This window comes from Plectropomus leopardus, chromosome 3 (assembly GCF_026936395.1).
Source record: "Plectropomus leopardus strain MGB_pleo_1.0 chromosome 3, ASM2693639v1, whole genome shotgun sequence".
In the NCBI taxonomy this organism is placed as follows: Eukaryota; Metazoa; Chordata; class Actinopteri; order Perciformes; family Serranidae; genus Plectropomus; species Plectropomus leopardus.
Window position 1 is genome coordinate 4,778,401 of NC_142178.1, and position 15,640 is coordinate 4,794,040.

General features: G+C 40.6%; 2 protein-coding genes across 2 annotated transcripts; both read left to right on the forward strand.

The window, feature by feature from the left end:
• The first annotated feature begins 5,192 nt into the window (after window positions 1-5,192).
• Window positions 5,193-9,094, forward strand: LOC121956836 (glutamine synthetase-like). Its single transcript, XM_088075397.1, has 6 exons — window positions 5,193-5,382; window positions 5,547-5,696; window positions 5,847-5,990; window positions 6,165-6,286; window positions 7,670-7,869; window positions 7,994-9,094. The coding sequence occupies exons 1-6, from the start codon at window positions 5,211-5,213 to the stop codon at window positions 8,319-8,321; spliced, it is 1,116 nt and encodes a 371-aa protein (XP_087931523.1). The 5' UTR covers window positions 5,193-5,210; the 3' UTR covers window positions 8,322-9,094.
• A 46-nt stretch (window positions 9,095-9,140) lies between these two features.
• On the forward strand, window positions 9,141-11,997 carry LOC121942003 (D(1) dopamine receptor-like). Its single transcript, XM_042485073.2, has one exon. It carries the CDS (start codon window positions 10,044-10,046, stop codon window positions 11,403-11,405), a length of 1,362 nt encoding a protein of 453 aa, XP_042341007.1. The 5' UTR covers window positions 9,141-10,043; the 3' UTR covers window positions 11,406-11,997.
• Window positions 11,998-15,640: the final 3,643 nt, after the last annotated feature.

The window sequence follows — 15,640 nt, forward strand, 5'->3', positions numbered from 1 at the left end:
GGAAGGACTGCATCAGGGTGAGAAGCAGCCAGTGACAACATAATAGAAAGAGTGTGAGGGCGCTTATAGGGCAACAAACCCTGGACTTTGATGCAGGAGTCTGATGTCTGGTTCATCATCAGAGGCATCATGTGCCTCTTTTGCCTAAACCTAACCATCTGTGACTTTGTTGCCTAATCCTAACCTTCATCATAGTCGCGTTGGTTGCTCTGTGCTTATGTTGTGTAAACATAAAGACGTGCTGCCACCATGTGCATTTGTTGACATCACTGTAACGGCATCGCGGAGTGTAAACAGCCGACACAGAAGAATACCTAAAATGCCATAAGTAGATGCAGAAGATCACTGACAGAGCGGCGGCATGTGGCGAGTTGGGATGAGAACGTGTTGGTCGTACATATAGCGTAATAGCTTTGTTAATATTTGAAGTATGCAGACATTTTTGTGAGCCCCAATGAACCATTTTTTCAACTTTTCAATCTGAAATACTATCCAGCTTGAAAACAAACATGATGTATAAATCTTTGAATCTGCCAATGATTACTTTTTTCATAACTTAATATTGTATGCACCATAAAAGGGTACGTTTGTGTGTGGCACTCTCAGTTGTTCTACATGTCATAAGCGCAGTTTAATTCAGTTTTGTACAAAATATCTCGAAGGTGATCCTTTGAATTTACTTTGCTAGGATAGGAATAATGTTACACTGCTGTTGGTGTGTGATCAGTTAAATATAGAGGTATTACCTGCTTGCACAGTGGAAAGGCCCTTTCCCTGTACAGAGGGAGTGAATACAAAAAAAAGAATGTGAATGCAAACAGAGGAGGCTGTCTAAACAAGCTGTGCTCAGCTGGAAACTGGGATTCCTTAACATGGCAAGAGGTTAAAATGGTGAGGACATAATATTTGATAATATATAATATTTAATAGGCCTAATGGGTATTGCTTGCTAAGGGGCTCACAAGCTTATTAATGATTGTTTGGGGCGCATTAATTCAGCAATAACAAACTGGGCTTGTTAGAATATTAGTTGAACTGATAATGAGAAAATACTAGTTTGACTAGTAAAGTAATAAAACTAAAAAAAGCAGACAAAAGAAATATTTGAGTGCTGGTGATGGTGGTGCTGGCAAAAAAAAGAATGTGAATGCAAACAGAGGAGGCTGTAACAAGCATGACGCCATACATGGAGTTGTTATTTATCATCTTACTGAAAGAGCTCTCTGCACACAGCTGTGACTGCACATAAGGCGTATATGGACAACTATAAGGGGTGTGACTGTGTATAAAAGCACGCCTGTCTGGCTTTCTTTTGGGTCCTCTCTGACTTCGGACTCTGAGACCTGGAGGCATATGAATTTTTGTTCTATCAATAAATAAAATTGGACTACAAGAACATTGTGTTCATTGGTATTTGATCACCTGTTATCACTTGCACTATAGGAGCTGATATTTCAGCTACCAGGACTATTTGGGAGGCTGGTGTGGGATCCCTGAAACATGCTGACAGGTAAAACTATGCTCAGCCAGACACTAAGTCCAGAATCATGCCAGGCATGCAAGAAGTTAAAAGGGGAGGATGCCAGATTTAATTCTACCTCAAAAGTCACCTTTTTAAACTCTCTTATTCTGAGTAACCATTGTTGTTTAATTTTTCTATGTAATTTCAGCTTTTTACTGCATATTGTTCTATTTCTGTCTGTTGACTTATGACTGATATTATACTGTTTTATTGTTGTTGTTTCTGTGTGACCTTGAGTGTCCTAAAAATGTGTAATTATTATACATATTATTAATATATTATTATTATTATTTGATAATATGCATAGACCCTATGGGTATTACTTGCTTAGGGACTACTGTGCTTATTAGTGAATGACTGGGACAAATTTATCCAGTAAAACTAATAAGTTATCTGAAATATAGTTGAAGTGATATTGTGAAATTACTACTTAGACCAGTGGAAAAAAAGAGAAAAATAAATGTCTGTTAATTCCTGTCATTTACAGTTGTTTGTCATGCGTAAGAATCAAAGTAAAGTAAAAAGGGGTCTAAAGTGAAAAATAAGTGCTGTGCCAAGATTAGGTGTGATTAGCCTGGAGGCGGGACATGTGCAGAGAAACGTGGGTTCTCAGCAAAAAGCAGCTTTTTTTTCTCAATGAGACAGAGAAATTGAGAAAGTATTGAAGAATTGAGAGAAAGAAAAGGTTGAAAGCTTTTGGCTCAAAACAGAGGCATTGTTGAGAGATGGACAGATGAATGGGAATGGGGGATGAGGGGGACTTAAAAGTGTGTGCTGAGCTCTCCACAAGGGAAAAGCATGACCTCCACCAGCGCGCCTCCTGAAGCAGCACAAGAGCGACAGCGTGGACCGCCCAGGACAGGACAGCCTGCGGACAGCTTGCCTTACCCGTCTCTGCCTGATGATCCTGATCAGCTGCAGGAGAAGTTGAGCTGATGTGGCTGAATGCTCAGTGTGCACAACAGCAACAGCATTCTTGATACAAAGAATGCTATGCAAAACAAATGATGTAGAGGGCGCGGTAAGAGACTATGAGCAAGAAATCCAAAGAGAACATTACAAACCTGAAGCTATGAAAAAACTTTCAAATATAGTAGCTGGACACTGCCAGCGGATCAGAACATTGACAGTCCTTACAAGCAGTAAGAACTTCTTGAGCCCTGAAGTTTTCTTGTTCTGCAATGAGATACATTTTACAAATATCAAAATTTCTGACACCTCAGAAAACTGGTTTGATTTCTCCCTAAAACATGGGTAAAAATATTATGAGCAACTTGGCAAGAAATAGCCTGCAAATTTTACAGAAAATCTGTAAATAATATTATGAGCAACTTGGCAAGAAATAGCCTGCAAATTTTGCAGAAAATCTGTAAAAGGTGACAAAAAATTGACCTTAAAATATTATATGGCATTATTAGAAAATAGGGGAAAAAGTCAAGAAAACTGTGTAATTATGTATTGAAAATTATATTACAGAAATATCTGTTTATGTATTTTTAGCACTTTCTTTAGCCCATATTTTAGTTTTGTTAACTTTATTTTTTGCCTATTTGCATGTTTTCCTTTAACGTTTTACTAATTTCTTGCAATTACTACTCTCTGTCAGGCAATAATACTACTCTCTTGCTAAATGTTTTTGCTTAATTTAGGGGATTTTATTCTTTTCACTGATATCTTACTCATGATTTATAGATATTTTAAGGTAATTTTGTGTCACTTTTTACTGATTCCTTCAAATTTTTGGGCCATTTCTTCTTAAGCTGTTCATTGCTTTCTTCATATGTTTTTGAATATAAACAGGCAAATTTGCTCTGGTTTCAAAGGGTTAAACACATCTTAAAACTAGGAGTGTCAGTCTGGGTTAATTTGCCTTATGAAATATATGTAAGGTTGCCCTCCAGCAGTCGTCACAAGACAGACTTAGCTGCAATCGACACAGAATTCCTGTTCGACATGTTCGCACATGCACAGCCTGCAGAGAAACAGTTAGCAAGAAATTGACAAATTAAAGGAAAATAGACTCTGGTGGCTCAACTTCAAACCTTTGAGGGATTAGAGGAGGGTGAGAAAAAAAAAGCAGATTCACATAAGCGACTGAGATACACACACGCATGCACACACACACACACACACACACACAAACATGATAAACTTGCCCGTTACAGCACACCTAAGGCCATAACTGTTCAACAGTAATGGCTGTGGGCGCAAAACTCCTTCTATGTAAACTCAACTCATCCGTGAAACTTTACATGTGTGTTGTTCAGATTACAATAGAGGAGTTCAAAGATGGGTGCAGGAGGATGCAAAGAGGGTTAGGAGGTAGGGAAGGGTCCATTGACCCCTTTACACCGCTGGCCCCCATTTATAGTCAGCCATGGATGGCTACATTGCACTGTGGGATAGTCTCCAGTTCACAGTTGTCATTACAATCTAGTCATGAAGTGAAAAGATGTTAAGCAATACTTATTATTAAAATGTACATTGACAAAAAACACAAAAACACAAAACAGTGCTGCAGGGACCACCGCACCACTCATTCTGAAGCCGTCAAATACTGCAGCTTGGTCAGTGATTTCCATGTCAGGCAATGATGAAAAAACTCATCCTTTCACAGCGGTATGATATGCAGGACTGTGTCAGTTTGAAATGTCATTAATGTGATTTAGAGAGCTGGAAAGTTTGTGTTGATTGGGCAGGAGAGGTTTTGGAGGCTGGTGTGCCCTTCTTATTTTTGTTGCCTAAACCTAACCATGTGCATTTGTGCCTAAACCTAAACTCAATCACATGCAATTTTTGCCTAAATCTAAGAACATGAGTTTATTGCAAAAGTAAACAAATGGAAACACAAGGTGATTTACTGATGTTGTACTTTTATAATGAAAAACACTGTATGTATCTAATAACAGAAACTGCACATTTCCTATAAAGATAATGGCAGTATATTTTGAAAAGACACAATGCATGTCCCAGAATGTCAAGAACAGACACACCCTGGATACCTTGCACGTTATATGTAGACATCAAAAGTCCACTGACCATGTGGTAATATGTGACGAGGTAGAAGTTAGAATGTGTTGACTGCACTGGCTGCATTCAGGCGATTGGGTGGTGGTGAAGGACTTCAAGAGGCCAAACTGGTTCATTCCAGGTACTTCTGATGAGTAAATCTGCAGTGAAGATCACTGACAGAGCCACGTGGATTCACGTCAGTCACTGCATGAAGGTTCCAGGCTGTCTTGTGGACCAACAAAAGAACACTGAGAAAAGTCAAAGCAGCAAGGGCTTAGATTAGCCCATCAAAAGGACTTACCTCTGCTCTGGTGTATTGGTTGCCTCCACAAGAAAAAATAAAGAGGCACAACAAACCCTGCAGAGCAGAGTGTTTGCTCAATGTATATAATTTATGCAAAAATACCAGTAGGACCTGTCTCAGCAAGCATGACACCATACATGGAGTTGCTCTTGACCTTAAGGAATGCATGTAAAGACAGCTCTAAAGGGTGTGACTAAATGTATGCTTGTTGACTTAGTTCTGGGTCGTCTCTGTCTTTGGACCGTGACACCTGTATGCATATGTTTTTTTTGATATAGCAGTAAAAGTACTTGGATTACAAGAGTATAGTGTTGATTAGTATTTGACTACCTATCATCAGCTTCTAGGAGTGCTATATTCAAAGAGAAAATCATGATGTCGGTCCTGTCAGAAAGCCTTCGTCTGCACAAGACAGTCAAGACACACTACTTGTCTCTTGCAAAAGGTGGGGAGTGCCAGGTGACATACGTTTGGATTGATGAAGCTGGAGAAAATCTGAAATGTAAAACCAGGACTCTGACTCAAGAACCAACAGGAATCACAGGTACAGTAGAGGAATGGACACTCGCTGTCACTTTATTGTCCCTAGTAGTTTCGAAAGAGCTTTAGATCACATTGTTCATCAGTGTTGTTTTTTGATGTTTTGCTGTTTCATGTGACCATGTGTCACATGAAACAGCTGTGACAACAACAGTTACTCCTTGACAGATATCCCAGAATGGACTGTTGTCTGGGTTGTTTGTGGGACTCAAATGGAAGTCACTTTGGTACCCGTCAGAATGTTTCGAGACCCATTCACCCTTGACCCTGATAAACTGGCTCTGTGTGAGGTGCTTGACAGCAACCGCGTGCCCAAAGGTAACACGCGACAGTGTTGACTGAGGAATCAGAGGTGTCATTTATTATTCCTTTAAGCCTTTGGGGCAATAAAAAGCTCCATACTTTGGTGTGCTGCATCTGCTTAAAAAAAAAAACCCAAAAACTTTTTGTTTCACTTTTTCCACTCAGGAAGTAATCAGCGCTCACAGTGTGTTAAAGTCATGGACCAAGTTAAAGAATTTGAGCCGTGGTTTGGGATGGAGCAGGAGTATACACTGTTTGGTTTGGACGGAAAGCCCTTTGGTTGGCCTCCACAGGGATGCACAAAAAGAGGTGTGATTAAAAATAGTGTTACTTATTATATTTCAAGAGTATTGTAAAAAAAAAAAAAGTGCAGTTTAAAACATATAAACTATTTGCCATTACAATTCAAATTCTTAAATTGATTTCTTACTTGTGACTTTTTTTCCCCCACCAAATCTTGTTTTGTGTTGCTTTTACTGTCAGTGCATTGTGCTGTGGGCATTGACAATGTGTATGGAAGAGATATTTGCATCTGTCACTACAGAGCCTGCCTGTATGCTGGTGTGAAGATCAGTGGCACCAATGCAGAAGCATTAGCCTCCCAGGTAAGAACACCTTGTCAAACCGGTGTCTGAATCATCAAATTCACTGGTAAAATAGTTTGTAGCTTGTATATGTGGGCTGAGCTGAGGTTATATTCTGTACCTGGCAGAAATAACACTGAGCCTAAGAAATCACTATTTTAATGAAAACAATAGGGTCAAATTACTGTGTGTCAGTTGTAATGATGACCCCACAGAGAGTTGTCATCCCACTCTGTATTTCCTCTCAAGCTCTGTGGTTTACTGAACATCTGCCAAATAGACAGAAACACAACACCAAATGCTAATATTGCCAGGTGTCTATTGGATGGGTTTATAAATTTGGTAGAACTTCAATTGTATCCTGTTAAACATTTGCGTGAAATTTTGTCATAATTACTAATGAAATCTTGAGTCATGGCCAAAAATATGATACAATGACCTCGACCTTTGACCACCAAATTCTAACCACATCATTCTTAAATCCAAGTGGATGTTTGTACTGACTTTGAGGAAATTCCCTTGGGGCGCTCTTGAGATACCATCATCATTTCATTCTTGAGTCCAAGTGGACATTTGTGCCAGATTTCAGGAAACCCTCAAAAAGCCTTTCTGAGATATTGCATTCAAAATGATATGGACGAAAGGTTATTGACCTTGACTTTTGAGCACCAAAATCTCATCAGTTCGTCATTGAGTCCAAGTGAAAGTTTACGACAAATTTGAGGAAATTCCCTTAAAGTGTTTTTTAGATATCACATTCACAAGAATGAGACTGATGAGGGCACATTGACCAGACCTTTGACCACGAACATCTAATCAGTCCATTCTTGAGTCCAAGTGGACATTTGTGCCAAATTTGAGGAAACTCCCTCAAGACTGTTTTGAGATATTGTGTTCACAAAAATTAGACCAATGCAAAGTTATACAGACCTTGACTTTTGAGCACCAAAATCTCATCAGTCCATTACTGAGTCTTAATGAATGTTTGTGACATATTTGAGGAAATTATCTTAAGGTGTTCTTGAGATATTACATTCACAAGAATGCGTCATTTGCACATATGTATGGACTAACCAAAAACAATGCCATGGCTATCGCCGGCATGGAGGCATAATGCAACTACTACCTAACGTGAAGAGTTGACTTTGTTGTGTTTGTTCGTCCTTTGTTGCATGTAACTTCTCTTTGTCTATCTTCCCATAAGTCCTGTCTATGTCAACATGGTAAGCTGCCAAATACTTACATTAGTTCAAGGTCTTAAACATTTATTTGCACATCATATTTATAAGAACATTAGTCCTTTGGTTCATTAAAAAACAGCTAACTTTCAGAGAACAGGATATTGTGGTTGTTAATACTCCGATGTCTCTTTTGCTCTCTGTGATGGTGTTTTCGTCTCATCAGTGGGAGTTCCAGGTTGGCCCATGTGAGGGGATTGAAATGGGAGATCATCTGTGGATGGCGCGTTACATTCTGCACCGTGTCTGTGAAGACTTTGGAGTTGTTGCCTCCTTGGATGCCAAACCCATCGAGGGCAATACTGGCACATCAGGCTGTCACACCAATTTCAGCACCAAGGAGATGAGGAGTGAAGGAGGACTTCAGTGAGTTTAGACCACAGAGGGACACACTGCCAATATCCCAAATGTGTCTATCCTCTGCTGTTGATGCACAACAGACATTTAAAATGATATAGCTGAATAAACCCTGTTTTCTATAAAATTACAGGTACATTGAAGAGGCAATCAGAAGGCTGAGCAAGCGTCACTCTCAGCACCTCCGTGTCTACGATCCACACGATGGCGCTGACAACATGAGACGCCTCACTAGTCAATTAACTAACTCCAGTTTTCATGAATTCTCCACAGCCATAGACTCTCGTTCTGTTAGTGTTCGCATCCCTGCCCATGTCAGTCAGAGAGGATGCGGCTACTTTGAGGACAGACGTCCTGCTGCCAACTGTGACCCTTACGTTGTGATGAGAGCCTTGGTTGAAACCTGTGTGCTGGAAATCCCAGGAGCAGATGATGGTGTTGGCAACATCATGGCTCTGTAAAAGGAAAGAAATTTACCACAGAGTGCAACAATATCTTGGCAACTTTGCATGTAGTCATGTATCTTTGCGACATTTTAATTAAAATTTTTGCACATCCAAATGCAAAATTATTGTGTTGTGTTAATAAGGTGGAAAAACAATTAAAAAAAGTTAAAAATTAATCTGAAAGTGCTCCTTTTGTTTTCCTCTAGGCGCACATTTGCTTTAGTCAGGTTTATTTGTACACTTATCACCATGGAAGAAACTTGAGAATGTAAAGTAAAACCAAACACCTTTCCATAAAGAGTAACTAAACCCCCAAACCACTTTATTTTTCAATTGAAAAGCATTAAAAATTGGTATTTACTAGTGTTTTTGATGGATTCAAGTCAAATTAAGTATTGAAATTCTGCATATTGTGTATAAAAATGCACAGTGACTGCCCTCTAAAGGTTGGACTCTGGCTATTAAAATTGAATTTTGCTATTGGCTGATGCCACTTTGTGAGGGTCAAGGGGCAGGAAGGTGCTGTGGATCGATAGGTGGCACAATTGGGTGACTGGGTGTGTCTCAGCCCCCCCTTCTAGCCCTGCCCGTTCAAACTCAAACCAAAAGTGGGGGTTTTAGTCACTCTTAAAGGAGAAAGAAAACTAGTCATATTATAGTAATATATGCACAGAAATAAGCTCATGGATGGACCCAGTGAATATAAAATAACCTATTATGAAAAACAGATGAATAAGCTGAATATTTTCTGTTAGTAATGAGTTCAGTGTACCAGGTGTACAGGAGAGAGTCAGAGGAAGGGAAGTGAGGCGTGATGGATGACATCCTTTGGGATGACCCATCATTTGTGACTAAATTAGCCCCACTCATGTCAACTACACACACTGTGACATTTATATATACTTAATCTGAGGTAAATATATGAACAGATGGGCTCACTCTTCCTTGTTTAAGCTCTTCTCTCGTGTTACCCTTAAGTTAGTTTCTACATATAATATGTTTTAAGTTATTATTATTATTATTATTATTATTATTATCTCTTATTATTATATGTAATATTTAAGCAGTCAGTGAACAATAATCCATATCTGTTATAATCTGTTTTATTTGTTGATATCAGTCTTCCTTTATTATCTTATTCTAGTGGAGATTTTTTTATTCGATTTCAGTTTCACTTTTAATTTTGCCTCATTGTATTTCATCATATTGATGAAATGCAAAGCAAATTGTATCTTTGTTATGAATGGTCCTTTATAGATAAATACCAATAAATGTAGATATAATATAATAGATAAAATTATATTTTAAAAAAATCTAATCTCTGCACTCTAATGTCACTTTAAGCAGTTCAGTTGCAACTGGACTTTTACTAGCACATCTCGTAGGAATTATGGGAAATGGGACGAAGACTTTGGGAATAAAGAGACAATAATAAAGCAGTGACTGTGAATTTAAGTAAAAGAGATCATTAAAAAATGCTTGACATGCTTGTATTTTCTCCGATGCCAGAGTTGCCTGAGCGCTGCGCGTCTCTGCGCCGTGCTGTCAACAGTGAGGACCAGCTGGTGGTGCATGTGGTCCCGAGTAAATCTGCTCTGCGCACGGAGCAGCAACACAGATCAGAGCGACTGGAGCAGGACGCGCGCTCTTCACCCTGAGCGACTGTTTTTTTTCAGTTAATGGTACATGTGGATGTCTCTCTTGTCTTTTTAATTTGACAAATGGCCGAGCGCAGGAATGAATAAAACAACCGCCTTGGCGCTGCTAGGAGCTGGCAGCCGTGAGGAGTTACCGGCGCACCGGGTTTTAACGGGCTGCGTCCTGGCGCTGCTTATCATTTGGACACTTTTTGGCAACTTCACGGTGTGCGCAGCCGTTTGCCGTTTCCGGCACCTGCGCGCCAAAGTAACCAACATTTTCATCGTGTCCCTGGCTCTGTCAGACCTCCTGGTAGCCGTGCTGGTGATGCCCTGGAAAGCTGTGGCTGAGGTGGCTGGCTTCTGGCCGTTTGGGGGATTCTGTAAGACCTGGCTGGCGTGCGACATCATGTGCTCTACGGCCTCCATCCTCAACCTGTGCGTCATCAGTGTGGACCGCTACTGGGCTATCTCCAGCCCGTTCCTCTACGAGAGGAGTATGAACAAGAAGGTGGCTTCAGTCATGATCGGCGTGACCTGGACAGTCTCCGTGGTCATTTCCTTCGTCCCCGTGCAGCTGAACTGGCACCGGGCGGAGATGAGAAATCCATTTGGGGAGGATATGGCGCTTAAGCGTGGTGATGGAAGCTGTGACTCCAGCCTGAGCCGCACCTACGCCATCTCCTCATCCCTCATCAGCTTCTACATCCCCGTGGCTATCATGATTGTCACATACACGCGCATCTACCGGATAGCGCAGATGCAAATCCGGATGATATCCTCCCTGGAGCGGGCGGCGGTGCACGCGCAAAGTTGCCGCTCGGATGTACCTGAACTGTTTCCTGACCTGTGCACGGAAATCGGTGCCAGCTCATATCAGTCTCAAATCAGTCTCCATCCTGACTCTCAGCGCTCTAACCGGGAGCTCACAGTCTCCATCAGAAAAGAGACAAAAGTCCTTAAGACTCTCAGCATCATCATGGGTGTCTTTGTCTGCTGCTGGCTGCCATTCTTTGTCCTGAACTGCGCTCTGCCCTTCTGTCCAGGGCCAGAGGCCCCGGGAGCGCAGCGGGGCCCTCACTGCGTCAGCGAAAAAACCTTCGATGTGTTCGTGTGGATCGGCTGGAGCAACTCGTCCCTCAACCCGGTCATTTATGCGTTTAACGCGGACTTCAGAGACGCCTTCCTGCGCCTGTTGCGCTGCCGCGGAGGAGGCTGCTGCGCCGCGGTGAGCGCAGCGGTGGAGACGGTGATGGCGAGCAACGAGGCCGCACACATGCAGCAGGAGAGCCCGCCGAACGGGAAGCTGGTCGTCTCCTGTGCAATGAATAATACCAGGGGGAGCGAGGACAGCGGGAACACCACGGTGACTGTGTTTTATCACAGAGGGACGGCCGCGGAGCAAGTGATGGACACCGACGAGAGCAACGACAAAGACAGACTGACGCACATACCCATATAAAGTGACGGCATTTATGAAATACCATATGCGGGTCAGAGAGCAGGACAGAGAGGGTTTAGGTGTCGCACAGGGGCAGGACATAAGCACTGATACTCAGTGAATTTACTCAGAAATCTCTAAACATCCCCATGCACGAAAAACAGCTGCTTTGACAGACAAAATGCTCCACTTTAGGTGATCACACGATCCAAAATAACACCCATCATTCCCATTTATTTATTTATTTATTTATTTATTTACCATGCATATGAAAAACACATCAAGCTTGGGACAGATATGCATTTTAATGATTTGATAAATGCAAACTCAACATCCAACCACCCCATACTGATCCTGAATTGTTGCTACAGCACTCCTAGCCATAAAGCATGCATGCCACACCTGGTTTGAATTATACTGACATTATCAGAGTGGGCGTGGTCTGTCTTTAGTCTGTGCAGTGCCAGCACAAGGTAAGCTCAGCAGCATGTGACATTCTGTTTCTCAATGATAAGGCTGTTAATGGAATTTAAATTAGGCAAAGGCTGGTTGAAACACACACAAAAATGTGTCAAATAATGCTTTGTTTTTGTAATAAAACGTTTTATGTCAATGTCCCACTGAGCATGTCAGGTAAAGTGGGATGGCATTGTTCAGGGAAACATTTCTAAATGAATAGGTCCTCCTTCTCTATTGAATTACATGGTTCTTTCCTGATTTGAAAGGGTTTGCATTTACTAAGTTGCTAAGAAGCCTGAACATGTGGCCTGAGCGAGAGAGGGGGTCATGGTATGTTTGAAAGTGTGTATTAAATTGTGTATTCACATTTCATTCCAAGATAAAAAAAAAATGTAAGTAAGGTCTAAAATTATTTCTGCAAACATCGCTAGACTGAGTTAACAGCGTTTTTGTAAGTCTTGTGAGGCTTATACCAAAAAGTTTCCTGCCTTAATTTCAGTTTCTTATTTTCAGAAAATCTGTTTTCATGAGCACACCAAATACCCATGGAGAGACAGCTATTGGGGGCTCAGGATTTCTCTGAATCTCTAGAAATGGGATTACATAACTAGCTCACATTAGCGCCCGTTAGTTGTGCACCTCGTATGGATGCACTGTGCACTCTGTTTCCCCCCCTCTATCCTCTGAAAAAAAAAACATGAATAATTTGTAAAGGTTGTTCCTGTGAAAGATGCCCTGACCAGTGAGAACACAGAGGCTTTTACAGTGACAGCCCTGCTCTGCCATGAACTCTCTACAGATTAACATCTGTTCATTTTTGTTTAATGAGACCTTCTTGTTAGTGTTAAATATGAACGCGAGTGTTACAGCCTCAAGGAGCCGCAAACCTAAATGAAGCCAAAGAGAATTATGGTTCCATCCTGAGCTGTAAATATTTTGATGGATTTGATTGCCTTACTGGATTCAAATTACAACATATTTCGGATCAGTGCGTCTTAATATCCAATTTCACGTAAAATGTTTGCAGTTATTGCATCTCCATTAGGCACCAGTGATAACATTTTTGAGTTTATTCTGACTGTGAGTGTTTGTAGCGGGTGCAGTCTTTACACTGTGTAATGGGTTAATAACCTACATAGGACTTCCATCAGCTGTAGGCATCTCCAGCTGTAGGTAATGTACGAATAGTCACCATACCAAAGAAGATTAATAAAACATAGGTCAAATACATTTTTAAAAATGTGTCTCCCATTTACAGCCATTGCATGTAGGTTACTGAGAGAGAGAGAAGTCATTACAGGCCTGGCTGTGTGCAGTTTAAAGAGGAGTGTGGGGGGTCCTTTCTCTGAGGTATGACAAAGTGATTACATCTATTAATACTGACTGACTAATGGCTGTGTTTAATTATTTCTTTGTTTCATGCTCGTGTCACTCAAAAAGGAGCTTGCTTCATTTATGGTGCTTGTGTTTGTCTGGAGAAACTTTTAATGGGCCATACCTGCCCGCCTCGAATGTGTGAGAGTTAAATGAGCCCTCGAGGACAGAGAGACAGAGAGAGACGAGGAGTCTGAGAAGGGGCTGTTACTGTCATCCAGCAAAAGTAACTGCTCTGAAGTCTCAACATACAGAGATTTTCAACAAGATCCCTGAGCACTCTATCTGTCCCATTTCAACAAGGCTATATTGAGATAGGACAAGGGGAAAATTAAAACATATTTAGATATGGGTTTAGCATGTGCTGGATAATGATGCATTAATCAATGCACTGTTGGGAGAAATAAATTGGTTGAGCAGTTTGTAGGAACATTACAAAAATGCAGATACTGTAAAGGGGTATCATGCACTTCTGTTGGAGCAGGATGCCTAGGAATACTTAACGCCCCAAAATGAACATTTGTGTTTTAGTTACTCACCCTGTGTTGCGTTTAATTTCTGAGGAAAACTTTGATTCACTTACATGCATCAACAATGAGCAAAAAAAAAAAAAAAAAAATCAAAAACGGAGGAAATTCTGGACAACTTGAAGTCATTTGGGTCCACCTTTAGAAACAGCTAAGCTATCAAAACACCTGTTTACAAACGCTCGCGCAACTTGTGCAGTATAATTCAAGTCTTATGAGTACTTCCCAGACAAATGCATTTTTTTAAAAAAACTTAAACTTAAAAGATATGCGTGGCGTGCATGTTTTTTTTGCAGGATCTCTGTCTTCCTTCCACAGTCCAAAGTGATGCAGGTTAATTGGTGACTAAACTGCAGACAGCTGGGAAAGGCTCCGGCTCCCCCACAGCCCTTAAGAGGTTTAACAAGTATGGCTAATAAAAGAACGAATGAATGAATATTAAAATGTCCAGGTCCTTGTACAAATCCTATTGAATGGAAAATGTACATTTATATGTTATAGATGTTAATAGATTTGCTTTGACCTCCTATGTTCTATACTTTGTCCTCTGTTCCAGTTCATGTCTTTTTGTCCAAAAGACCTTATAATTCCCTTTAGTCGCTTTGCAAACATGAAATCAGGTCTCGGGTTTCCTGCAGTAATCCTGGTTCTCTGAAGGGAGAGCTCCCTGGTCTCTGCATTTTTACAGATATATGAAGAAAAAATAATTTAATCTGATTAAGTCCTGGCTTAAAATCATGTCTATACGCACACAGCACATATAAAGGATCTATTATGTTTAAGAAAGCTCAGATGAAACCTGAGAAGCAAACAGCGTGTAGGCAATGTGTGTGTGTTTTATTAATGAGTGTGGGTGTTCAAGTCAAAGAATCTGATTGTTTCCGGCAGAAAAGTGAATTAGGTCAGATGAGATTAGCAAACCAGTCAACTCTGAGGAAGGAAAAGGGGAGAGGCAGCAAGCATGTGAGTGAGAGAGTGAACTTTTTGAATAAAAGAGAGCAGAGGAAACATGAGGATTTAGGTGAGACATATGGAGACTTTTGGGGTCAGAGGAAATGCTGGATTACAAACAGGTTACAGGGAAATAAACTCCTTCATCCATTGTGTTGACAGTTGTCAGGTTTCCACTACAAAGTTGTGCAAAACTGAAGCAATATTTCCAAAATGTTGATAAAGCACAATTGCAAGATCATATTGCAGTCACTGCACATTATTTCCAACCGAAGGCAACGTAAGGGTGCCATGCAAATGATAATGGAAAGGCAAGCCTCTTTTACGTGGAAACAGCCAGGTATGAGGGATTTCTGGGTGGTGAAAGTCCACAATTTCAAAGAGGAATTGTGGATTCAAAACTTCCAGATGATCCGCTCAACTTTTGAAGAGTAATGCAATAACAGCTCTTGTAGTGCCTGCGGCATCATGAGGGAGCCAGCTCACATTGCCATAGCATCATGTGACCTATACAAGCCCTAAAAGTGTTTCCATTGCAGTTTTGCGAAATATTTCTTTTTCAAATCACCTGAAATACCACCTCATGCAAATGTAACAAATTTTCGATTAGGCATGTTTTATATTTGCAATTTCAATTTGTTTAATTTGAGGGTTGATGGAAACCTGCCAATTGATAGACATTGCTGTGACCTAGAAACTAAGCAGCCTATCCATTTAAACCAATTTAATAAATAATTATATAATTGCAAGAGGACACAGTAAGAGACGACAGAAGACCAGACTTTTACACCACTTAAATATGATCTATATCATTTATATATTACCATGCTAAATTAATGAAATAAATATTTAATTTGTAGGTTTCTTCAATCTCAAGAGCACGTCTATTTTTTTTCACATGAACATTTGAGATTTTTCCAATTTAATATGTCAACAAGTTGATAC